The sequence below is a fragment of the Lagenorhynchus albirostris genome, chromosome 4 (assembly GCF_949774975.1).
Source record: "Lagenorhynchus albirostris chromosome 4, mLagAlb1.1, whole genome shotgun sequence".
NCBI classification, from domain to species: domain Eukaryota; kingdom Metazoa; phylum Chordata; class Mammalia; order Artiodactyla; family Delphinidae; genus Lagenorhynchus; species Lagenorhynchus albirostris.
The window spans coordinates 27,483,751-27,511,175 of NC_083098.1; the positions used below are offsets into that span (position 1 = coordinate 27,483,751).

Here is a 27,425-nt window from a genome sequence, read left to right on the forward strand (position 1 = left end):
TATACGTTTATACTGTAGTTCTTGAGAATGTTTAAAATGATTCTTTGCAGGGGGACGGAGAGGTGTTCTTTTTGAAAGAATGTATCAGAAGACATACTGACTCCATCGACAGAAGGTTTTGTTTTGATGTAGAAGCTGCTGACCGGTAAGTTATTGGCATTATTGGACTTTATGAAAAGAGTCATTTAAAAAAATGATTTAAAAAAAATAGAAGTTAATTGCAACTGAGATGTCTGTGGCCTGGAAGAGTGGTATCTCGTTATCTTTCCAGGCTGTGTATTCACCGCGGGCTGTTTCGTCTTGGTCACTATGTTGAGCTGTGCAGTGATAGCTTAGCCTTGGCTGAAGTTTGGCATCATCTTAACTAGTGTTGTCACTTAAAAAATGACCTTGGAGCATTTCATTGTTGATCTAAGCCTTCCAAGTATATACTCTGTATGTGGTGGAGGGTCATAGGCAAACTCTGTTTATTCAAAGACTAGGTCTCATTTTTTCTTGTGGTATGACTTTTAGTTATTTAGTTAGAAAAGAATCTTTGCTGGAGAGAAGGAAGTAAAAAAAAGAAAAAGAAAAACGAAGCTTGTTTGTCAATATTACTGCTTGCTGGCATTTGTTTCTGCGTCCTGAAGCACTAAGGAAAATCACGGTACTCGTAGAATACTTCCTTTTTTAATGGCTGACACTGTGGAGGTTCCTTGCCAGCCCTGGTTTTGGTAACAATGGTCTTTAGATAACACTGTTTCATACTTGTATAATAGAAGTTCACAATATGAGATTTTTTAAACACAAGTTCATTTTAGGTCAGGACCCAGGAATACAAAAATAATTAATTCTTCTCTTCCCTCAGATGATATAACTGAGTCTATGGTGTTAGTGCAGAGGGGGAAGATCTGTGCTTTACTATCCAAAAAATGAATTGAAGACCAGGTACATAAAAATGTGCTCTTATGCACCATGATAAATATGGCCCTACAAAGAAAAGGACAGATGGTTTAATGTGCATTTTGCCAAGACTGGAAAAAAATGAAAGAGAATGTCATTGTGAAAGAGGTTAAATTTCAAGCCAGTTAGGACTGGTTCAAAAACTTCAAGAAGAGATTCGGGCTGTGTAATACAACTTGAGCATAAATATGTGTGCATACACCCATTGTAAGCATTTACTGAGTTTTCTCTAAGTGCCAGTGTTCTGAATTCTTCTGTGCTTTATCTCAGTTCATCCTCAGCCCAGCTCTATCAGGTAGACATTATCCTTCTCATTTTATGGTGAGAGACTGGGGCCTAGAGAGCTTAAGTGATTCTCCTAAGGTCACGTAGCTAGTAAGTGGAAGAGCTGAAATTTGAACTCTTGCATCCGCCTCTAGACCCCAAGCTCTTAACCACTGTGCTGCAGGCATTAGAGTATAACCATGTAAGTGTGTTGTTTCCTAAATAATTGACAGAGGCGAGTCAGCAACGCTGTCTACTAGAAAATGTGTTCAATGAGATTCATCTGCTTTGCCTCGAAAGGATAATTCTAGTACTTCCATATAGTAACACAATTCATATTGTTTTTGTCCAGCCCTATATTTTCTCTGAGACCTTGATCGTGCCAAGTGCTCTTCTGCAATCGGGATCTTTATTACGATTATAACTACTTTCCATCCCTCGTAAAGGTTGATGAGGGGTTACTATGGAGTCATTTCCCTCATGATATCATCTTGTAAGGAGACTCTCAGAACTGGGGGAGACCTTAGAGATGATCTAGTCTAGTGGTTTTCAAACGACTTTATAGGGATGCCTTCTTTTCAAATAACACCTTTACATTTATGCATATGTGAAATAGAAAAAAAAAAGAGAGTTCTCTTATTAAAGTGGGGTAGGGGGCCTGGATCCTTACCCTCTCAGCTTCATTCTTGCAGAAATCTCTAATTTATTTCCATTGACGCTCAGAGCTGCTCTCTGGGAACTGGGTGTAGAGGGACCACTAATCTAAGTGATTCAAGAAAGGCATACAGAGGATCTGACGTCTAAATTGATAACTGAAGGCTTATTTGGAGTCAGCTGGGATTGAGACACATTCCAGGCAGAGTGATGTATAATATATGTAAAGTTCTGGAGACGAGAGAGCGTGGTCCGCTTGAGGTCCCTCCCCCCGGGGGACACCCAGCGTCACTGGAGCAGAGAGCCAGGGAGGATGGGAGAGGAGGCTTGAGAAGGGAGGCAAAGGCCTGACCTTGAGGTTTTTGAGCTTAACCTATTAAATGGTTTTAAGCAGGGCACTGAGTGATAGAGTTATATTTTTCAAAACTCACTCTGGCAGAGTAGAGAAAGTTTAAAAACGGCAGGAGTGGTTGGAAGGGTTATTCTTTTTTTTTTTTTTTTTTTTTCAGTACGCAGGCCTGTCACTGCTGTGGCCTCTCCCGTTGCGGAGCACAGGCTCCGGGCGCGCAGGCTCAGCGGCCATGGCTCACGGGCCCAGCTGCTCCACGGCATGTGGGATCTTCCCGGACCGGGACACGAACCCGCGTCCCCTGCATCGGCAGGCGGACTCTCAACCACTGCGCCACCAGGGAAGCCCGGAAGGGTTATTGATTGGTGTGGTGGAGCCGGAAAGGAGCCCAGTGCATCTGTTTGAGGGAGACTTTTAGAGACAGATTTAGAGAGAAGTTGGATGTTAGAGTATAGAGTGAAGGAGGGGAAGGAAAACACAGGAGGCATGAGGGTGGAGGAAGATGATGAATTCGGCTGTGGTCCTGTTGAGTTAGGTTGCGGTGAGCCGTTCAGTAATACACCCAGCAGGAAATTGAGTACAGCCCTTGGCAGCTTCAGTGGCATTGGACTTGGTGTTTACCGTCTACCTCCTGCAGCTCTCCCGTCCTTTGACTGTCTCCACAGTGAAACAGGCAGGTCCTCCCCCGATTTGGGCACCTGTCCATTTTCAGCCATTGCTCCTCAAGTGTTACTTCCCACTGTTGTCTTGTTTGTGTTTCGCCGTCCATTCACTTGGTTTCACCCTCAGAGTGTCTCTCTACAATCTGTATCTTTCTTACCTTTTTCCGTGTTTGGAACTACTTATTTATTTATTTATATTTTTTTTTTGCGGTACGCGGCCCTCTCACTGTTGTGGCCTCTCCCGTTGCGGGGCACAGGCTCCGGGTGCGCAGGCTCAGCGGCCACGGCTCACGGGCCCAGCCACTCCGCGGCATGTGGGATCCTCCTGGACCGGGGCACGAACCCGTGTCCCCTGCATTGGCAGGCAGACTCTCAACCACTGCGCCACCAGGGAAGCCCTGGGACTACTTTTAGGATCTTCCTTATATGGTGTGTCTCCAGTTCTCTTCCTTTTATACTTTTCTTAGTCATTTCAGTATCATTTCAGATGATTCATGTAGGACTTTGCATCTTTCTCCTTCAGCTCCTCTCCTTCAGTCACCTGTTCTTCACCTTCCCTCAGCCATTCCCTCTGTGCTCTCTCCTTAGATCGTGTCATTACGAGGACAGGCACCCCCTCTGTCATCTCAGTTGCAAGGCTTTCTCCTTCTGACACCACCTTCTACTCTTCACTGCTTACTCTTTTCTAGTAAGTATCCTTAGCTTACAATCAACTGATCCTACTGTTCTCAGCCCCTCACACCCTCACTTCTTTCCTTGCCAAGTGTGAATTTCAGTCATTCATTAAAGTCACTCTTTTCAGTACACTCAACTCCATTGCCCTTCCCTCCCTTTACTGTACTTGTCTGCACAGCTCCAACTTAAGTTAAGATTCACCTCTGCCTTCTCTCTTTCTAGAGAAATGTATTCTACCATGTTCACTGGGATCACTTCCGATTCCTGACCACTGGCTTCAAATCCCATTAATCCCAACCACAAATCATGTTCCACTGTCTTAGTTCCTTCATTCTCCTAGTTGACGGGTATTTCACAGTTTCCTCCTTCTCTAAGCCTCTGGCACTGCCTCCCGGTCCTGATGAAATAGAGGTAATTCGAAGAGCTCTTCCACTGCCATGGATACCCGCTCCATCAGCGGTACCCACCCTGCTGTCCCCATCACCGTGGGAACTGTGTTCCTGACTGAGGCCAACCTCTCTGTCTAGCTGTTTCCATTCCCTCTTCACCTCCCCTCTCTCCTGGTTTAGGATGTCACTCAAGCACTTCTTCCTTTCTTTCTTTTTGACACCAGCTTTGCCCTTTCTACTAGATGAATCCCATCAGCGTACAAAACTGATTCTTAATTTTATCCATCTTTTACAAAAAACACCACCACCACCATCACCAGTGACAAAACCCCTCCTTGACCAGTCTTCTCTTTTGTCTGCTGCCCATATCTCTTTTCCCATAAACAGTAGAAATTCTTCTTCTTTTTTATTTTATTTTTTCTCGCAGCATTGGATCTTCGTTGCTGTGCACGGGCTTTCTCTAGTTGCAGCGAGCGGGGGCTACTCTTCATTGTGGTGTGCAGGCTTCTCATTGCGGTGGCTTCTCTTGCTGTGGAGCACGGGCTCTAGGACACGTGGGCTCAGTAGTTGTGGCTCATGGGCTCTAGAGCGCAGGCTCAGTAGTTGCGGTGCACGGGCTTAATGGCTCCTCGGCATGTGGGATCTTCCTGGACCAGCAATCGAACCCGTGTCCCCTGCATTGGCAGGTAGATTCTTAACCACTGCACCACCAGGGAAGTCCCAAAAATTGTTCAAAAAGCTCTTATATTCAGGTCTCCCATTTCCTTCCTCTTGTGCTCCTTTGCGTCCTCTTCAATCAGGCCCTTGCCTCCACCTCTCCACTGGGTTTTTCTGTTGTTGCTGTTAAGGCCATCATGTTCTTGCTGTGCTACAGCCAGTGAGCAGTTCTCAGTCCTCCTGTTCTTTCCTGGCAGTAGCATCGGACATGGCCAGTCACCCTCTCCTCTGTGATACACTTGCTTCACGTGGCTCAATAATGTCACACCTGCCTGCTTTTTCTCCCACCCCAATGGCTTTTCATCTTTTTTGGACTCCTTTGCCAGTTCCTCGTTTCCCAGACCTCTTGATGTTGGAATTCTCTGGAGCTCAGTCTTCAGATCTCCCCTCTGCAGCCCTAACGATCTTGAAAGCCTCAGGACTTTCCATGCTATCCATGCGTTGGTAACTCCCCAGATTTAGTATCTGTACCTGAATCTCTTCCCTGAACTCTAGGTTTTTATATCCAGCTGCCGACTCAGTTGCTTCTGGGATGTGTGATAGGCATTTTGAAGAGTGCAGAGGTTGGAGAGACTGAATGGTTTTTGTAAAATTTCCAAGAATTCTTGGGGGAAAGATATACTCTCTTTATGGACCCAATATTTTATATGGGTATATTAATTCAATCTTATCATATAAATACTACCATGTAAATCTTTTTAAAAAAGTAATACATGCTCATTGTAAGTCTTGTTCTAAAGCTCTTTGGTTAACTTGGAAAATATCTTCATGTGTGTATCTCCTTGAGCCTTTGGGCTCATGTGACTGTAATTAAGTTGAATTACAGACTTCTGTTGTCTTTGCTTTATTTCCTGATTTCTGAACAGGGGAACATCTATTCAGGTCTGATGTTACCATAAACCCCCCAGGTTTGATGTTTCTGGGGGCTCTTAGTTCCCTGCCACCCCCCACTGTCAGTGTGTTGCTGTTCGTCTCCCACTTTTGGAGCAAATTCTGGAGAGAAGGGGAGTGTACTCTCTCAGAGGTCTCCACCCTGATTCTGGGGTTCTGAAGGCATTTATTCAGTGAAAAGTTGAAATGAGATAGGCTCTTCTTTTGTCTATTTCCCTGATTCCTGGCCAAGCCGACTGTTGGGGATTATAAGCAATTTGTTCCTTGTTTATTAGGTATGAATTCCGTGAGGGTAGGAGCCTCATGTTAGCTCCTACAGTGCTTTATATGTGGTGGGCATTCACCAAATTTGTACTGGATTAAATGAAATTGAATTGTTGCCTAGCAGTGACGGGACTGGGATTAGATTCAATCAGGCGATGGTTAGTGAACCGTCCTTTTCTTCCGCACACATGGCAGCACTGTGAGCTCCAGTATTTGTATTCTGCTGAAAGAAAATAAACTTAACGCATTTTGGAGCATGTGGGTATTGCAGATGGGTTTCTGACGGGGTTTGTACAGAATTCCTATTGCAGACCTTCCTATATAGCAGTTTCACCACTGATTGCATAGGTTCCCTGTAAAGTTTTTTGTCTTCTTTCCTGGTATCAGTCTTTGCTATCTTTTATTCCTCGTGTTGGAAAAGCAGTCAGGTAACATTGTGACAATAGGCAATACTTCCATCAACTGCAGAATGGAGCCTGGGCTTGCGTTTGATCTGTGGACATGTAAATCAAGAGCTTTCACTTAATTGTTACATGAATTCATCAGGTTTGATTGCACGTAACAGAAAATCTCAAAATAAGATGACTTAAACAGTGTAGGAGTTTAATTTCTTCTCTTTGTTAGGAAGTCTACAGGGGATCCGGTCATCGTTGGTATGCTGCTTGGGGTCAGACACTGCCCACTCTTGTGCGCGGTTTACCTTCCTGGTCACCTTAGGTCCAAGATGCCGGCCCCCATTTATTATGTAGCATTGTCTGTTGTGGTAGGAATGCTTTTCAGAGGAAGTGCACACTACTTTTGGTCATATATCATTGGCCTGAGTGGAGTTGTATGGTTATACCTAGCTGCAAGGAAGCTGGGAAGTGCTGAGGCAAGGAAATGTCTGGAAACAGAAGAGAGCAATCCGTGTGCTGTTCTAATACTTGGGGAATCTCTTAGGAAGAATGAAGGGGAGAAGAGCTGGGTGGGTTGATTTCCAACTAGCCGTTACTGCTTTGATTCTCAATGGTTGGGAGGATGTGTGGTTCATTTTCCTTCCCTCAGTTCACTGAAAGGTTACTTTGACTATCTTAGTTGAGAGGTAGCATTTAGGAACACATGTGCCAAGAACACAAAGTGGAAAGGTAATCCAGAGAATGGGAGAAAATACTTGCAAATGATATATCCGATAAGGGACTTGTATCCAGAATATATAAAGAGCTCAGAACTCAATAATAAAAAGACAAATAATCCAATTAAAAATGGGCAAAAGTTCTGAATTAGACATTTCCTCAAGAAACTATACAGGTGTGTATAAGCACATCAAAGGACACCTGACATCATTAGCTATTAGGGAAATACACATCTAAACCACAATGAGGTATTAACCACTAGGATGACTGTAATTGAAAAGCCAGGTAATAACAAGTCTTGGTGAGAATGTGGACAAATTGAAACTCTTACATACTGATGGTGGGAATTTGAAATGGTGTAGCTGTTTTGAAACACACTTGCCAGTTCTTCAAAAAGTTAAAGTTACATGACCTAGAAAATTCTGCTCCTAGTGATGTGAACAAGAGAAATGAAAACCCATGTCTGCCTAAAGACTTGCCCAGGACTGTTCATAGAAGTATTATACATAAGAGCCCAAAAGTAGAAACAACACAAATATCCATCAGCTGATGAATAGATAGATAAATGTGCATGGCCATATGATGAAGTATGATTGGACAGTAAACATAAATGAAGAGCTAATACATGCTGTGTTTCGTTTTGAGGCAAATTACTCTCAGAGCCTGAGATTGTCTTTGCCAGTATTTTATTTAACACAGGTTCACTGTGGGAATTATAATAATTTCACCAGCCAGTAGCATATAGGATGAATAATGTCTCAATGTATACTGTCTCTAATAGCATATGTAACGTCTCTTAATAAGCTAATAAAGAAATAACATACTCTAAACCAATGCTAGATTAATTACACTGTTGTTCCAGGCAAGGGAAGATGAAGGGGATACATTTAGTTGAGGTGTACCTTTCTACCAGTTGGCTCTTGGGAGGAGACAGCATGACCCATTGAGAGCAAAAGTGGAAAGTCCCCGGTTGCTAGGGAACGAAGGGGCCAGTGTGGATGGGCAAGATCTTCTTTGTGGGGCTGCTGCATGGCTTTTGCTGCTGCTGGTAAGAGTCACCTTCACCACAGCAGGAGCTAACGCCCCACGTCTTCAGAGAGCTATTTAGATCAACAGAGGGTAGCCTTGCCCAGACCGAACACACCCGAGTAGACCTTACAAACTGTGTATTCAGAGTCCAAATCCCCCCTCTCCACCGTTGCTTCTTCACGTGTTCTTATTGATAAGGCTTCAGCAGCGCCCTTCACTAGCTGAGTTACGGAGTGCTGTCGGCAACCTCAGATGTGGCTGATGACCTCCTGACTCACAATTTCACTTTTATACAAAAACAGTAACTTTGCTCTTGAAAACAACTTCACTCTTTTTATGTTTATAAAATGATTTTTTCTTACAAAAACTGAAATTTATCAAAATCTTTTCAAAGACGTTTTACAGCAAGACGTAGTTATTTCATGTTGAACAGGGATGCATTTGAAAACATAGGATATGACTGTCAGTGGCTAAGGCCCGGAGACGTCCAGTCTGGTAAAAAGTGAATAAAGCAAAAAACAAAACAAAGCAGGGAATGATAAGGAGAGCTTGGTGGCATTCAGAGAAGATTCCAAGGCAGCTGGGTGCAGAATCCTTCTGGTACCCCAAAACTGCGTTCACCTGTCGGAGGTTGTCAAGCCAATAGTCAGGAGAAGGAAGGACTTATTACCTGCAGCAAGTAAGGAGAACAGCAGGGATCTCTCCCAAAGCAGTGTCTCTCCCAACTTCACTTTTAAAAACAACTTTATTTTTGTCATAAACAAGAAGATTTGAAATTACATCAAACCACTACAACATGCTACAAGGTGGATGAACCTTGAAAGCAGTTTGCTGAGTGAAACCAGCCAGTCACAAAAGACTACATATCGTATGACTCTATTTATATGTAACATCCAGAATGTTCTACACAGGCAAATCTGTGTAGACAGAAAGTAGATTAGTGGTTCCCCAGGGCTGAGGGTTTGGAGGAAAATAAAGAATAAGGGCTAATGGGTATGGGGTTTTTTTTTTTTTTTTTTTTTTTTTTAGGGTGTGATGAAAATGTTCTAAAATTGATTTTGGAGATGGTTGTACAGCTCTGTGACTATGTTAAAAGCTGTTGAACTGTACACTCTAGGTAAATTTTATGGTGAATTATATCTCAATAAAGCCTACAAAAAAGGAACACTGCTGCAGGTAAAGGAATACTTACCATAACTAAAATCAGGCTTTTAAATGACTATAAACATTCACTACTTCACGCCAGTCACACTTCAAATACCATGAGCTGTGAAATGGTCACGTCACTGGTTTTAGGTTGGAGAAGAGCATTTTGTGTAGTTACTTTCCCCATGGCAAGCTGTAGTTTGTCAGGAGGTGCAGCGTTCCTCCCTGAAGGGTGAAATATCCCCAGATCCAACAATTTTGTTATATAACTTGCTTTTCCATTTCACTGGCAAGCCTGCCACATGCTGCACTGTGCTGTGACCCTCACACACTTGCTTGGTAAATAATTACCATTCTGTGACGTCCTCCCACACATCACAGCCAGGCGCCACTTAAAGAAAACGCTTCCCATGTTGCTTTCATTACTTTGACATTTCAAATATTATATTTGGTTTGATGTTGCCTAGGTCCTAGTATATTGCACTTGAAAGGATGTTGGCAAGATACTTCTTATTTTTATAATTCACCCATTTGTATTTTCATGATGATGATAGGAAGATGACATCACCTACGTATCTGAAGCAGTATGCATTTTAGCCTGCATTTATACCAGAGACTTTATTTAGCAACTGTGTGCCTGGTAATGTACTCTTTATCACTTTAAAAGAGTGAATTAAGAGCATACTGCTTCCAGAAGCCCATGCGGTTGGACTAAATAATAATGAGAATGTTTCTGTAGCACATTAGCTGGAGTAATATTTGTAAGTATTTTATAGTGCATGCCATTCAGGCAACTAAACAGCTATTGACTGTGTTTGACGCTGAGGATGGGAGAGTAAACCAGAGACTAAAAGGAAGGCCTGACCTTAAGGGAACTCACAGACTGGGAGTGTTTGCAAACAAAGAACAGTTTAGAGGTCTGTCTAAGGTGCTTAGGGAGCTGAGAAGCAACAGGGAATAGGGCTGGCTGGAGAAGGTTATACTAGAAAAATTGATTGTTAAATTTAATCTTGAAGATTTGGTCACAGTTTGGAAACTCGGAGGAAAAAAGGCCCAAAGCACAAGGAATCATAGAAATCTTGGGAAAACGTGTTAAGGTAATCCTTGAAGTCTGAGGTTCTCAACAGTGAGTGATTTTGTGTCTGGGGACATTTTGATTGTCACAGTTGGGATGGGGAGGGCAGCAGGGGTGCAGGCTGTTGTTACTACTGTCTAGTGGATGGAGGCCAGCAGTGCTGCTAAATGTCCAGCCCAGGACAGCCCTCCCCAGGAAAGCACCGTCTGATCCAACCTGTCAGTAGGGTTGCTCTTGAGAAGCCCTGTTTTAAAGCATTTGAAAAGACAACTCCAAGAGTTTGTGGAATTGAATGGAATTGTACTGTTTTCTTTTACGTGTTTACAGGAATATTTATGGGTGTATATTTCAGTTAAAAAAGTGTAATAGGATAATTTGTTGTAGTGCAGGGGATGAATAAAGCCACAATGCAAAGGGCTCTCTCTGTCTGGAGTTATCCTTTCGGGCGTGGTGCATTATTCAGGAGTTCTGCTAAGATTCCAGGGTAGAGAGAAGAGAAAAGGAAGTCATTTTAAAAGAATTTAGGTGGAATTGGTAGAAGACGGAGTGGGCAGAATTAGAAATAGCATTTCTTGTATGTAGCCTTCTGTGTTTTTCATAGAATGTAAGATTTTTACCCTAAGAATGCTATTGTTGATAGTGGCACACTGAAAGCCACATTTTATATTGGTTCCAATATTTAAATGGAAATCTGAATTGACATTCATGAATTTATTCATGAAAATGCATGCTGAAGGACATTGGAGTGTGGATCATCAAAAAGTTTTTAGCTTTTGTAAATAAAGTCATAGGGCTTCCCTGGTGGCGCAGTGGTTGGGAGTCCGCCTGCCGATGCAGGGGACACGGGTTCGTGCCCCGGTCCGGGAGGATCCCACATGCCGCGGAGCGGCTGGGGCCGTGAGCCATGGCCGCTGAGCCTGCGTGTCCGGAGCCTGTGCTCTGCAATGGGAGAGGCCGCAACAGTGAGAGGCCCGCGTACTGCAAAAAAACAAAAACAAACAAACAAAAAAGTCACAATGAACAATTGTATACAAGGGTTTGTGTGGACACACGTTTTCATTTCTCTTGGATAAATACCTCTGAGTGGGATTGCTGGGTGTTTGTGTGTGTGTGTGTGTGTGTGTGTGTGTGTGTGTGTGTGTGAGAGAGAGAGAGAGAGAGAGAGAGAGACCTTTAAGAAAACTGACAATTGTCCAAAGTAGTTCAGCGATGTATGAGAGTTCCAGCTGCTCCACCCTGTAACCAACCTTCGATGATGTTAGCGTTTTTCATTTAAGCTAATCATGACTAGTGAAGTTGATTGAGTGCCGTTCCATATGCTTTCTGGCCAATTATATTTCTAACATTGTGAACTGTCTATTAAAGTCTTTTGCTCATTTAAAATATGTTGTTGGTCTTTTTGTTATTGAATTGTAGGAATTAAGTTTTCTGGATACTAATCCTTCATCAGCTGTATTAATTATGAATATGTTAATTGTGAATATTTTCTCTGATCTGTGGTTTGCCTATTCATTTTCTTAACAGTGCTTTGATGAGATGAACTTTCTAATTTTGATTAAGTTGAATTTATTAGTTTAAAAAAGTTTTATTGGTAGAACTCTTTGTTCTGAGAAATCTTTACCTATCCCAAGGTTGCAAAAAACATTTCCCATGTTTCGTCCCTCCCTCCCTCCCGGAGGGCTCCTTGGTTGTGGCATGCATGTGGGATCTAGTTCCCTGGTCAAGGATCGAACCCAGGGCCCCCTGCATTGGGAGCACAGAGTCTTAACCACTGTGCCACCAAGGAAGTCCCCGCATGTTTTCTCTTTAAAAGCTTTATAATGGGTCTATGACTTGTGAAGATTTTTGGGTAGTGTGTGGTGTGATTTGTCGAGATTGTGTGTTATTTATCTTTTCCTATACAGATAACCAGTATTTCTAGCACCATTTGTTGAAAAGGTCTTTCCTGTCATTGGATTGTTTTGGCACCTTTGTCATAAAACACTTGTCTGTGTATTTGCAGGTCTAATTCTAGCTTATTCTGTTCCATTGGTTTATTTGTCCTTTTGCCAGTTCCACACTATGATTAATACTGTAGCTTTATAGTAGATCTTGAAGCCAGGTGGTATGATTCCTCTGGTTTTTTTCAAAATTGTTTTGGCCATTCTAGATCCTTTGCATTTCCATATAAATTTTACAGTCAGTTTATTTGTATTATTTTAAGTATTCTGGATACGAATCCTTCATCAGGATCCTTCATCAAAAAACCTGCAGGCCAGTATTTTCAATATGGAGTTTTAATAATTCATGAGTCTGAGCTTCTATGTATTTAGTCTTGAATTTCAGCATTGTTTTATAGTTTTCAATGTAGGGTCATGGATAACTTTTGTTAAACTTCCCTAAGTATTTTATGTTTCTGGGTGCTATTTTAAAATGTATTATGTTTTTCATTTCATTTTCAATACACTGTTAGTATATAAAAATGCAGTTCGTTTTTGTCCTGTTCTGTTGCTGAGTTGATTTATTGCTTGTAGTTTAAGACTTTTTTTTTTATTGTACACAATGGTATCCTGTGTGAATAAAGACAGCTTGCTTGCTTTCTTTCCAATCTGAATGCCTTTTATTTCTTTTACTTGTCTTTTTGTACTGCCAAGACCTCGAATAATAATATGTTGAATGGAAGTGGTGATATTGGGCATCTTGCCTTATTCTCCATCTTAAGGGGAAAAGCATTTATTATTCACTGTAAAGTATGATGTTAGCTGAAGATTGTAGGTGCCTTTTATATTGAGGAAGTTTTTGTGGCTTCCTAGTTTTAATCCTAAGTAGATGTTGACTTTTGAAAAAAAAGACTTGTCAGCATCTATTGAAATGCTCATTAAATATTTTTCTCAAATCTGTTAATGGGTGAATTGCATTGAATTTTCTAAGTTAAACTAATCTTGCTTTTCTGAGATAAACTCTACTTGGTAGTGATGTATTAACTTCATTGGGTATTGCTGTATTTTTTGGCTAATATTTGGTTGAGGGTATTTGTATTTGTGTTTGTGACAGATATTGTATGTTATGCTCTTTTTTGGTAATGTCTTTGTCTGATTTTGATATCAGGGTTATGGTGGCTTCAGAGAGTTGAGAAGTTTTCCATCTGGCTCTGTTATTTCCAAGTGTCTGTTTGGTTTCTTCCTTAAGTGTTTGGGAGAATTTACCTGTGAAGCCATCTTGGTCTAGTGGGTTTTTTTTGTGGGAAGTTTACAAATTACAGATTCAATTTATTTAGTATGTAAAGTGATATCCAGATTTCCTAGTTTTGTGTGTTAGTTTTGATAAATTGGTTTTCAAGGAATTTGTTTATTTCCTCTAAGCTTTTGACTTTATTGGAATAAATTTCTTCATAATACCTCTTATTTTCAAAGAGGATCCGTAGTACCTCTTTTTTAATGCTTGGTACTGAAGTTTTTCATTTTTTTCTCAATAAGTCTTGCCTAGAACTTTATCAGTTTTACTAATTTTTTCAGATGACCCATATTGTCCATATTATATTTCATTGTTTTTTGCTTTTATTTTTATTTCCTTTGGTGGCTTCTCTTGTTGCGGACCGCAGGCTGTAGGCACGGGCTTCAGTAGGGAAGCCCAATTTGCAATCTTTAAAACATCTTTCTAGGGACTCACCTGGTGACACAGTGGTTAAGAATCCTACTGCGAATGCAGAGGACACGGGTTCGAGCCCTGGTCCGGCAAGATCCCACATGCCAAGGAGCAACTAAGCCCGTGCGCCGCAACTACTGAGTCTGTGCTCTAGAGCCCGCGAGCCACAACTACTGAAGCTGCGCGCCTACAGCCCGCGGTCCACAACAAGAGAAGCCACCGCAAAGAGAGGCCCGTGCACGGCAACGAAGAGAAGCCCCCACTCGCCGCAACTAGAGAAAAACCAACGCACAGTGACGAAAACCCAATGCAGCCAAAAATAAATAAAATAAAATAAATTTACATTTAAAAAATTCCACATGGATGGGGATTTTCTATGTGCAATATTATTATTGTTTTTCTACTTTAATTGTCTTTTGGTTGGATAACATACTGTGTATTTTATCAATGAGTTGAAGTTTACTAGACTTGTTTCATTGTCCCAAATGTGGTCTATTTAGTAAATGACCCATGTGTACATGAGACCAATGATTTTTCTGCTGTTGTAGTGTTCTTGAAATGTCGGTTAGATCAAGCTGGTTTTTGTTGCTCAGATCTTCTGTATTGTTTTGATTTTTGGTATTCTATCAGTGACTAAACTAGGGATGTTAAAATCTCTCACTTTGATGAAGATGTGCCTGTTTTCCTTTTATTTTGTAATTTTTGTTGCCTATATTGATTATTTGAGATCTTTTGTTTTTTTTTGTGTCTGTACGTTTATGATTATGTCTTTTTGAAGTGACCCTTTTATCATTATGAAATGTCTCTCTGTTTCTGGTAGTAATCTTTATCTTGAAATCTACCTTGTGATATTAATATAGCCACACTAAAAAAAGAAAATATATATAGCCACGTTAGCTTTCTTATGCTCAGTGTTTACTTGGCATATTTTTTTTTACTTTTTATTTTATATTGAAGTATAGTTGATTAACAGTGCTGTGTTAGTTTCAGGTGTACATATTTTTTTTCCATCCTTTTTCTTTTAACTCTTTGTGTCTTTATGTTTCAACTTTGCTTTTCATAAACAGCATATAATTGAGTCCTGCTCTTAAAAATTCCAGTGTATTAGCCTTTGCATTTTAATCAGGGTTTTAGTTAATGTGTATATAGTATAGTTGTGGATATGTATGGGTTTAAGCCCACCATCTTGGTTTTGTTTTCTATTTGTTCTATTTGCTCTTTGTTCCTCTGTTCCTCCTCTGCGGCCTTCTTTTGAATGAATTGAGTCTTTTTTAGTGTTCTATTTTATCTCCTCTATGATTTATCTCCTTTGTATGATTTTTAGTTATGCCTCTTTGTATGTGCATTTTTTAGTAGTTGTCCTACAGAGTATAAGGTGCATTTTTAAATTACCATATTTTTACCTTTCCATAAACAATATAAACTTACAGCAGTAGACTTCCAATTACCACCCTTTTGCCCTCTGTGCCCTTGTTTTATAGACTTTAATTCTACATATACTCTGAGTCCAACAATACGTTACTAGTTTTACTTTATGAAATTAATAATCAGTACTCTTTTAAAAAATTTAATGTTTTATTTACGTATATATGGGTGTGTGTGTGTGTGGGGTTTCATCTTTTATTTTTAAAATATTTATTTATTTATTTATTTAGGCTGTTCCTGGTCTTAGTTGCGGCATGCAGTATGTTTTTTCTTTAGTTGCAGCGTGTGGGCTCTTAGTTGCGGCCTGTGGACTCTTAGCTGTGGCATGCATGCGGGATCTAGTTCCCAGACCAGGGATCGAACCTGGGCTGCCTGCATTGAGAATGCAGAGTCTTACTCACTGGACCACCAGGGCAGTCCCTCATGTCTTTTAATATCAAATATTTATCCATTCTGATTTTCTTCATTCTTTTCTGCAGAACTAAGTTTCTATCTTGTGCTATTTCCCTTAAGTTCCTTAGGCTAATTTAATTTGAGCATTTCTTGTAATGCAGATCGGCTAGAGAATTCTTTCATGTTTTGTCTACCTGAAAATGTCTTTCTTTTACCTTCATTTTTGATGGATGTAGGACTCTGGATTGATAGTTTTTTTCTTCCCCCAGCACTTCTAAGAAGTCATTTCTGTTTTCTTAAGGGTCCATTTTTTTTTTCTCATGACAGGTCATCTATCTTTCTTACTGTTCTCTTGTATGTCATCTCTTTCTTCTGCTGCTTTCAAGATTTTCTTTTCATGAGGTGCCTAAATGGGGTTTTCTTTGTTTTACCTTGCTTGGGGTTCATGGAAGTTCTTGGATGTGGGAGTCGATAATTCTTCTCAGTTTCAGAAAATTTTAGCCGTTATCTCCTTATATGCTTTGTTTGCCCCCTTTTCTCTTTCTTCACGTTCTGGAACTCTAAATGCATTATGTTAGATCATTTGATACTGGTTTCAGTTATACCTGCAGGATTTTAATTTACAGAGGTGGCTGAGTGATGTCATGTAGAGGCTAATGCCACTGGAAGAGAATTTTATTCCTTACACTTTCCAAGAGAAGAGGGCACACCATGCCACATAGGGCCATGTGGGGTTACATCAGGTTTTGGTCAGGAGTCAGGAAGGAGTGAGGGGAAATCCTAGACTAGAGCTTTTACTGGGGTTTCTGTAAGGCAGAGAAGGGGAGAAAGCATAGGATTAGCTACTCTGAGTAACACTGGTGAGCTCTAGGCTGTAGGCGTGGTTTTCAGTTGTCTGGTATCTGGCCTGGGGGTGATTTTAGGGCAGGGGAAATATTGGTTGGACGTGTGAGTTAGATAAAGGGGGCAGTTGGGGATATAGACTTGGGTTTGGTTGCTTTGCATGTGGAAGTTGTGTTCCTGAACTCTTCATCACTTATTTTATTTTTCACTTCTTGCATATCCATTTGTGTCTTTTTAATAGTTTCCATCTCTTTGCTGAAATTCCCATCAGTTTATGTGTGTCGGCCGCCTTTTGCCATGGATCCTTTAACATATTTACTGTTGTTTTTAGGTTTCAGTTCCCCTCCCCCTGCCCCTCCCCCAGCCATACCTGGGCTATTTCTGGGTCTGGTTCTCTTGACTACTTCCTCTCTTGATGTTGGGTTACATTTCTTTGCTTCTTTGCATGCCTTTTAATTTTCTGGTTGAATACCAGGGATCGTAAGAGAGCAGTAGAGACTAAGGTAAGTAATATTCATATCTGGTAAAGGACATGCCCATTTTCCCATCAGGCTAGCTAATGCGTAGGGCTGTCAGGTCAGTTGGCGGTTGAGCTGAGATTGGGCATTGTTGTTACTTTAGTTAGATTCTGTTAGTCACGGGCTTCCTGTGATTTGACGATGCTCTCTGAACCCTCTCCGGAAGCTCTCCCGCCCTGCCACTCAGTCTTAGCAGACACATCTCTTTCATCTCTGCTCTCAGACTGCCCCTGAGCACCTGGGGAAACACTGCGGGAAGGAGTGAGGGTGGGTTCACATTCTCTTCGTGTCTGTGTCTTCTAAGGATTTAAGCCATCCCACCAGCTCATACTCTACCTTTAAAACTTTGTTAAAATCCTGCTTTCCTCATCTCTGATGGCTGCCTCTTTGTCCTGCTGCTTCACAAAGGATGAAAATAGCTGTATGTGCGCACGTGCCTTCTCTCCAAGAAAGGACTTGTTACTTCCTGCATTTTAGTTAACTAGGGATTTTTGCATTTTCAGTTCTCATATGGTTCTTCACTTTACTTTACTTTACCTACTTGCTGCGCCGTGCAGCATGTGGGATCTTAGTTCCCCGACCAGGGATGCAACCCACGTCCCTGCATTAGAAGCATGGAGTCTTAACCACTGGACCACCAGGGAAGTCCCATCAGATGGTTATTTAAAATAAAGCAAAACAAAACTGTGATTTTATAGGTTCTCCATCTTGTTCATGTTCTTAAGGTGAGAATGATGTTGTCTTAACAACTTCTACGCAGCTGTTCTCTAACGATTAATGGGTTGAATTCACTTTTACTGGAGAAAACAATCCTCCTTGTGACTCTATCATTGCTTACTTGCTCTATTTGAAGCAACTTCTTAGTGGACAGAAGAAAGAAGTTGTTATGAAGTCTTCCCCCTTAGTAAGATCAGGTAACATGCTTTAATTATCTCAAGAAAAAATGTATGTATTTAAAAAATTTTCCAGCAGCCCTTATGAGAAGCTAATTATGACTGCTACATTTCTAAAACTTTTAAAAGTGTTTTGCTTGGCTTTGGCACCTTCCCCTTAGAGTATAATTTAGTGCAGGACTTGTAATGTGCTGGGTTATTTTTTTTCCCCCCTCTTCCTTTTCAACATTCCTCTTAGAAAAGCATTAGAATATTCCCAATTTGTTACCATCATAAATTTTGGTAGCTGCTTCTTAGTTTTTTCTCTTAATTTCTCCATTTACAATAATATCAATTGACATCTCATAAATGTCTTGTGAATGTTTCTCTCTGCTCTTGTTGTATGTTTTCTTAATATACGGGCTCATTGATCTGCCATGTAGAATCTGAGGAAAATGCATGTCTTCCACATGCTTCGAGAGCACTATAAAAAATGCAGTTGAAAGAGAATTAATAGATATGGGGTCAAACGTAGAATACAGATAGATACTAGTTTCCTAAAACTGTTTCTCACGCATCTGCCTTGGGTAGTGTCTGATGCGTAATAGTCCATACTGTTTTGTTTTGTTTTTTGCGGTACGCGGGCCTCTCACTGTTGTGGCCTTTACTGTTGCGGAACACAGGCTCGGGACGCGCAGGCTCAGCGGCCATGGCTCATGGGCCCAGCCGCACCGCGGCATGTGGGATCTTCCCGGACCGGGGCATGAACCCGTGTCCCCTGCATCGGCAGGCGGACTCTCAACCACTGCGCCTCTGGGGAAGCCCGTCCATACTGTTTTGAATGAATGAATGAAACAAGATAGAGGTGCTGATTTAAGAATAAGAACCTGTTTAACCTGTTACTTCAGATTTCAGTTCTCAACCTTGTGCTCTACAGATAATAATTTTGGTTTTAAGTAAGGACAGACTATCCCGGCCAGGTGCTCTCTTTTGTTGGTCCACTTTTCCTTCGTGAAGTTTATCCCATTGCCTTTCTATGCCAGCAATCCTCTTTGCCTTGCTATGCACGCAGGATTATCCAGAGCTTAGCACAGTGTGTGATACACAGCCTGTACCCGATGTACCGGGTATGTACCGAGATGATTATTTGATGAAGGAAGAAGAGGAGGCGCCGTCCTCAGCTGGACCCGTGTAATGCATTGCAGCAGTATCTGCTCCAAGAACCCCAAATTAGAACGTTCTCAATCCTGGTTCTAGCTTCTGGGGAGTTGCTAATGTTTTTCCCTTAGCTACTCCGTGAAACGAAAGAGATAATTGCTGTTTCTTTCTTTATGTAACTGTGAATAATCCAGAACATGGTTGTAAACTTTTCTGTTCTTCACTAGCCTCGTGGTCACCATGTTGTTCTACACGTCCATTAAATCTTATTAATAAAACATGTCTTTGTTTCAAAAACTAGAGAGTTTTTATGGTTTAAGGATGAGATGCTATTAATACTGTAGTTTAAAATGTGTCCTTAAGTCTCAGTTTGGCTTACTGATTTCCTAGCAGTTGATTATTTAAAAAGGGGAAGAAACTTGAGCAATTTAAAATGGTTGAAACGTGTTTTAGTGCACGATGTTTTATTTAGAGGTAGGGGCTTATAGAGGATGGCTGTGGGCAGCGTGTGTGTTAGGATGGGGCCCAGCTTTCTGTAATACTGGTGACTGATCCCTTTAAGTAACATGTGGCAAGTGTGAAGTGTTCCGAGGGATCACTACAGTGTGATGAATTAGTTCTGCAAACTGGAATTGTTGGGAGTTACCATGTTATTATTTGTCAAAATGGGAACAGAAATAGAATTCTTTCCTTGTAGGTGATAGATTTCTACTGAATCTCTTATCTTGCAGCAGGTTGGTTGGTTTGTTCTCCGCCGTATCCCTCAAAGGGCTAGGGGGCTCAAGTCTGAGGCATCACGCCTCGGAGGCAAGGAGTAGAAGAATGCTTTAGTTTTTATGCCACATTGGATTTCTATCCAGTTGTAATATGGCTGTTTCATCTGAAGCGTGATGATTGCTTTTGTCCTTACTTTACTATCTGCAATTCTAGTTCATGAGTCTTCATCATTCAACACTTTTATCTTGTCTTCCAAGTTATCAGAACCGGTCATTATTTCTCTTATCTGCTGCTCTATGTATAACTTAGTTAAGAGTATCCAACCAGGGACTTCCCTGGTGGTCCAGTGGTAAAGAATCCGCCTTCCAATGCAGGGGATGTGGGTTCGATCCCTGGTTGGGGAACTAAGATCTTATATACTGTGGGGCAGCTAAGCCAGCACGCCACAACTATTGAGCTCACGTGCCTCAACTAGGGAGAGAAAACCCACACGCCACAACTAGAGAGAGAAAACCCGCACGCCACAACTAGAGAGAAACCCGTGTGCCTCAATGAAGATTCTGCGTGCCACAACTAAGACCTGACACAGCCAAAAAAAAAAAAAAAAAAGGAAAATAAATAAATGAATATTGAAAAAAAAAGAATATCCAACCATATACTGGTAGTAACTATTATCTCCCCTCGAGTATGAATGGAGAACCTTAGAGGGAAAACAAAAAGAAACTAGAAAGCACGAAATTTCATCAGGTTCGGTGTCTGATTTTGAGTATTATAAGTATAGTAAGTCCTTATTTGCTACAGTTGTTTTTGGCTCTCAGCGAATCCCTTAACTAGTTATTGATGTTATATTGTAAATGATCTGTCTTTTATTCTTGGAGTGACAGCTTTCTTACTCATTATTTTGTTGCCCATAGTACGTAGTAGCACCTCATGACTATTTCCCAGGTCCATTCATTTGTTTTTCCTTCATCTTGGTCACTCTGTCTTATCCTCTGAGTCTTCTAACAAACCTTTGCACGCACCCCTGTTCAGTCTGTTTTCCGCCCAGCAGCAGCCAGTGTTCACGTACACCTTTAATCTGATCATGTTAACCCCCTACTGAAAACTTTCAGTGACATTTAGGATAAGCGAGCCCTTAGCACGGCCAAGGAGGCCCTTTGTGGCGGGACCCCGGGCTGCATCTCCAGCCTTCCATCGAGTTGCTGGTCCAGCTGGTTTGTAGGACCCGTGATGAGGCTGATCCCAGCTCCATGCAAGTGCGCTCTTTCCTCCTAGGTGCCTCTTTGGTCTAGGGGACGACTCTGGCCCTATTGCTCCTACATGGCTCATTTATCCTTAAAGCCTCAGATTAAATGTCGCTTCCCCAGGGATGCCTAACTTCCAGGGTTAGGCCAGGCTTTCCTTTTCTATCTCCATAGTACCTTGAAATCCTGAAGTTGCCCAAAGAGACTGGCAGCGGAATTAGCTCACCGACAAGTCTCCTAGACCACAATGATTTAGCATATTTGAAAGTGAAAGTTTTTATATGTGGACACGCATCTCCTGATGTCCTGCTCATTTCCTCTTTTCCTTCTAGGTAGCTGGTTTTACACATTTAAACTTACCTGACTCCCTGGCAGCGCTCTGTGTACTTGTAACTAATTGGTTATTTGCATTTTGTTTACCTTTTGCTTTCTCTGCTAGATAGTCAGCCCTTTGTGGGCTGTATGCTGAGCCCAGTGCCTAGCAGGTAGTGAGATATTTAATAATTCCTGACCCTCTGGTTCAAGACCTAAAGCACAACAGATGATATTTCAATGGTTGTTGAACTGAATGTTTGTAAACCCCGTGTTTGTATTCCCGTGACAGACTTTGCCATTTTTAACCTGGGGTCCCGTTTTCCTCTGCTGGTTTTGCCATTCCTGGATTAGAAAAGCTGTTAACTTTCTGTTATATATTTGCTGTAGCCTCTTACTGTCCATTTTATACTTTAGTTCACTTAGTTACATATTAAGTGTTTGAATCCATTCCATATACTTTTGGGAGAGGTCTTTAGCTATTTTTTCTCCTTTACAAGAACGGAGCAGTCATGCAGACCTGAGACCCCTGTGTGTAAATATTGTTTTATCACTTAACCGATGTAAAGAAAAACATGCCTGCCATCTGAAGTTTTCCCTCACAATTTTAATTAACTCTCCTGAGCCCAGTGTGGGTTACTAAGAATAAGGGCCAAAATCTTCACGTCCCATTCGAGGCACTTCTTAAAACAGCCTGGTTTTCTGGGCATCTTGCCTCGATTCTTGCTCCAGAAGGATGCTGTGCATAGAAGAGCAAGAGGAGGTGGAATCTTGGTTGTGAGCTCCGTAGTGCCAAGGTGATGGCAAAGCCGGGCCAATGCTGAAATGTTTAGGGTAGACAGTAAAGAGCCGTTTTGCTGTTCAGGAGTGGGGTTGGGGGATTACAAGTGATTTTTTTTCCCCACAAAATTCATAGCCTGGAGAAAATGGTTGAAGACAAGAGACTATCAGTTGCAGCTATAGTTACTTGGTAGTGAACTTGAAGCACATAACTTCTCCGGCTTTATAACCATCACGTGGGGAGAACGCCTAACGCCTGTGGGTGTGAACGTTGGGGGCATCACATATTTGTATTTGGAATGATGCTTTTGGAGTGCTGCATGCTTTATAGTACTTTATAAAAATTGTAGCGATTATTGAATTGCACTTGATTCTTGCAGCTTGCTTTACTTGTAAGAGATTACCCAATACTTGAAAATGAGATGAAGTACTGTTACAGGAGTGTTAACTTTAAAAAGTATATTCAGGGGCTTCCCCGGTGGCACAGTGGTGGAGAGTCTGCCTGCCGATGCAGGGGACACAGGTTCGTGCCCCGGTCCGGGAGGATCCCGCATGCCGCGGAGCGGCTGGGCCCGTGGGCCATGGCCGCTGGGCCTTTGCGTCCGGAGCCTGTGTTCCGCAGCGGGAGACGCCACAGTGGTGGGAGGCCCGCGTACCGCAAAAACAAAACAAAACAAAAACAAGTATATTCAGTATCAGAGGAGAATGAATGTTTACTTTCCATTTCAACCATCTATTTTCATTTCCAGTTGTCTATGGTTTGGAGTATTCTACCTTTTCATCCCTTGCCAGAAAGGTTCATTTTTAATACTTTTGATCAAATATACAAAATTTGTTTCATTGGAGAAACCACCACAGTTGAAGAGGAATTATTAATGGCTTTTCTACCTAGGACTCCTTCCCAATATGATCAGTTTTCTGGAAGACTCTCTAAATATCCAAATAAACTGAACTGAGAAAGATTGGCATTTGGCCCTGAGGACCAACCCAGAGCTCTAAGAAAATACAGAGGAAACACCCTAAACAGTTAACAGTGCTATCTTCTTGGAAGTGGAATTGGGATGGGGTGAAAGATGATTTTCTGCTTTCACTCTGCCCATGCCTGGGTAAAGACAACATATTACCTTTTATAAATAAAATTTAATCATTACTACCACCCCACACCTATTAGAATGGCTACTTTCAAAAAAAAAAAAAAAGAGAGAGAAAATTACAAGTGTTGGTGAAGAAAGATATGGAGAAATTGGAACCCTGTGCATTGTTAGTGGGAATGAGCAACATTAAAAAAAAAATTACATTTGACCCCTCTTGTGAGACAAAACTCTTTCTCCCTACTCACGGGACACTTCTGTACTCAGAATGGTGTGGGTTTCTCTGCACTAAGCAATTCTCCAATTCTCTGTGGAGACCAAGTGTCCTATGATTGAACTCAGTTTTGACACTAAGTAGAGTTCATGAAGACCCAACGGATCAAGGGCTCAAGACTGCCCCCTACCGCTTCAGATGCCAGTTATAAGTCCAGATTGTCAACTGTGCTTTTGGTTATAAATCAGGCATTCCCATGACCCTGTCCTTGAGTTTGATAATTTGCTAGAATGCCTCACAGAACTCTGGAAAACAGTTTACTTACTGTTGCTGATTTATTACAAAGGATATTTTAATGGGAACAGACGAAGAGATTCATGAAGAGATGTATAGGGCAAAGTATGGAGGAAGGGGCTTGGAGCTCCCATGTCTTCTCTAGGTGCTCTCCCTCCAGCATCTTCATGGGCTCACCAGCCTGCAAGCTCTCTGAACCCCAGGGATTTTTATGGAGGCTTCATTGTGCAGGAATGATTGATTAAATCGTTGGCCATAGGTGTTTGAAGTCAATTTCCAGCCCTACCCCACTCCTGGGAGGTGTATGGGTGGAGTGGAGCTGAAAGTTCTAATCCTCTAATCACATGGTTGGTTCCCTTGGCAACCGGCCCTCATCCTGAGACTTTCCAGGAGCCCCCCCAGTCCCGTCAGCTCATTAATATACAAAATGACACATCATTGCAGAGATTCTAAGGGTTTTAGGAGCTGTGTGCCAGGAAATAGGGTCAGAGACCAGACATATATTTATTATGTCATGCTGGACAACTCCACTTGTGGGTATATACCCAAAAGAATTGGAAGCAGGGTCTCAAGGAGATTTTGTACACCTATGTTGATAGCAGCACTGTTTACAGTAGCCATGTGGAAGCAAGCCACATGTCCGTTGGTGGATGAATGGATAAGCAAAATGTGGTCTGTACATACAATGGAATTCTGTTCAGCCTTAAAAAGGAAAGAAATTTTGACACACGCTATAGTATGGATGAAAATGGAGGATACTTTACTAAGTGAAATAAGCAAGTCACAAAAAAGGCAAATACTGTATGAGTCCACTTCTAAGAGTTACGTCATCAAATTCACAGAGACAGAAGGTAGAAGGGTGGTTGCCAGGGGCTGTGAGGAGGGGAAATGGGGACTTTTTCATGGGTACAGAGTTTTAGTTTTACAAGATGAAGAGTTCTGGAGACTGGACTCAACACTGCTCAACTGTGTAGTTAAAAATGGTGAAGATGGTATATTTTATGTTCTGTATATTTTATCACAATTGAAATTTTAAAAGAAACAATTACCACAATGAAAACTTAGAAAGTAGAAAAGGAGGTTTGTTTTTCGCAGCCAAGGAGTAACCTGATCTGTTCCTGGTGTCTTGCAGGCCTGGAGTTTCTTTGACCATGCAGGCGTTTTCGGAAGAGGAGAGGAAGCAGTGGTTGGAAGCTCTGGGTGGAAAAGAAGCTGTAAGAATAACCAATGGTTGAGTTTTATTTCAAATCCTGTAGAGTTGGCTTGTGTTCGTTTTCATGTTGTTTTTGCTTTATAGTATTTGAAAAGAGTCCCCTGCTGAAACTGGTGTCTGAATTCCTCGCGGAAGCATTCGGTATTCTAGAAATTCGGCTTGAGGTAGCAGGGGCACACATGAGACCCATACATCGTTAGTTTTTATTTTTCTTGACTTTGCCGCTAGGATTTGCTTTGCTTGAGGAAGTCATCTGAATCCTCAATTTCTTTTTTCCTACCTGTGACAGTACTTTGGGTGATGACCACAATAAATGCTTGCAGTTTGATCTCAGTGGAGATGGAACAGTAAACATGAGGCTGTGCAGGCAGTATTAGAAGGGACGGCTGTACTTGTTTTTCATCATTTGACAATTTCTGGTTCAGCCTAATGATTCGCAGTGTGCAATATCATGTAGCCGTAGTGAATGGGCCTCTGTATTCAGATTGGTTTGAGGAATAAATGAAAGGCAGTGCTAGAGATCCAGAGGCACAGGACTTCAGTCAGTTTGCCGCTTTATTCAAGCACTACCTTCCTCTCAGTGGACTGGTGGCATTTGGGAGCTGAGAATTGGATAGCTCATCTATTGAATGGGGGACTTAGTGAGGATAATTATAGAAAACACCAGAGAACCAATTTCAGTCAATGCTGCTTACAGTCTTATGCCTCTGAACACACGGCCAGTGCAGGCACCAGGTGGGCTTACCTGGCGAGCTTTTGCCATTTCAGCAGGATTTAAAATAAAAAGAGGAAAGAGCATGATTTGCAAAGTGGAAGAGGGGTCATATATAGTAAAAAGAGAGGTATCAGGATAGAGCTTTTGAAACGGGCAAAATATATTGTTATCTGATGGTAGTGGAGCACCCTGAGAGTGCAGGAAATAAGGCAAAGAGGCTGGGCGGCACCGCGTGTGGCAGTCTTGATGCGGTGTTTGAGAAACGGAAGCCCAAATTACATGTTTTAAAAATAAATCCTGTATAGGAGAAGGTATCATTCTTGGAGGAAAAAGGCAGTGATTGGAATTGTGTATCATTTTCTTATACGTGATCTGCATTTAGCCTCCTTGGTTTTATTTCTATTTACTCTTAATTTGTCCTTGAAAATTTTAGCTGGGAGTTGGGAGTACATTGACAGTTGCTGAGATCCAAAACAGGTTATCCGAATCGTCTCTAGTACAGGCAAGGCAGTGACTGGGACTTGTCCCCCCGGAGATTCAAGAAGTTCTTTGGAAAGTGAGTTTGCCTATTTGCATAGCAAAATGATCCCATGACTAAGTCATGAAGAAATAAGTCTATTGCCAAAGGCAGTGTAACCTTGAAGACGTATACGCTCTCCTTTAGAGTGAAAAAGCTAAGTAATTAATTCAAGATATACAGACAAAGGCAAGTATGTAGAAAGAAAATAAATATTCAGCTATGTGTTTACAAGGGGACACTTAAGGCACTGTGTATTTTTTCCAGGTGTTGTATGGGCCTTGCAAATAACGGGACAGCACTAGAATTCTCAGAGGCAGCCTGGGATCATCACCTTGATATTTCAGATGTGGTTATTAAAATTATGGGCAGCAGTCATGTGTTTCTTAAGTAAACAGCAGATTTTAGAAATAGTGATGAAAAAAATGAGCTTACTGATTAGAATGCAGCCGTTCATTTGAGCATTTCAAATTTACATGAACTTTCAGTCCTGGCCCCTTCATCTTAATTTTGCTACTTGGGCAATATCTCAGGGAGCGACAAAGGAGACCCAGAGTGCTCTTTTTTGTTACCTACCTTTGCATGATAGGTGATTAACCAATGTCAGTGTATTTTTTGTACAGTCCCTAGGTGTGCCTTCTAGAATCACTTTTATTGATTTGCTAAAAATATTGTTCCCCCCTTTTCTCTTTTATTAGCTGTTCCCTAGTTTTAATAGAGCCATCATCCCAAGACCAGAAGGAAGTAAGTGCTAATTTATAAAAATGACTGTTGTCTCCCTTTCTCATGAGTTATTTTGTTTTTATTACTGATGTCAAACTGTTGCTGGGTGCTTACTCTCTGTACCCTGTCTGTGTTAGTCTTCTATGTAGTAGATGTCTTATTCATTGAGGACCTCCTCAAATTTTCCTGGACAGCTGTAACCCTCCTTGATCTTTCCCATCTCTGAGCGTTTTTCTTTCCAGTCTTCCTATACAAAACCGAAAAAAACTTTCTCTGTAATTCACTTTGGTATTTGTTTTTATAGCCACAAATGAATACATAAGAGTTTCAGTTATGCATCTGTCAGCTTCCTAAGTTGTAAACTCCTGTGTATAGGAACTGTTTACCAGCTCCCCTGTTCTCAACCCTTCTCACCTCCACCCTTAATATCTTTTATCCTTAAAGTCTCTTGAGTATGGGCTGTACAAATAGTATAGCATTGCACCTTAGAAAATAAAACAAACAACAACCAAACACGTTCAGGTATTCTAGGACAATAATTTTCACTTGCACTGTATGCACTAGAGGAGAAGGAAGTACTCCCTAGCTCTGTACTCTTGATTT

General features: G+C 41.4%; 1 protein-coding gene across 5 annotated transcripts in view; it reads left to right on the top strand.

Moving 5' to 3' along the window:
• ARHGAP10 (Rho GTPase activating protein 10) overlaps window positions 1–27,425 on the top strand; it is a 326,931-nt gene that overhangs the window by 141,123 nt on the left and 158,383 nt on the right. For all 5 annotated transcript variants that reach the window (XR_009540249.1, XM_060147720.1, XM_060147722.1 and 2 more), the window contains 3 exons: window positions 51–145; window positions 24,787–24,868; window positions 26,798–26,843. Coding sequence is in view for 4 of the 5 variants with exons in the window: in XM_060147720.1 (XP_060003703.1) it covers window positions 51–145; window positions 24,787–24,868; window positions 26,798–26,843 (223 nt within the window). In the remaining variant the exon portion in view is untranslated. The remainder of the gene's footprint in view (window positions 1–50; window positions 146–24,786; window positions 24,869–26,797; window positions 26,844–27,425) is intronic.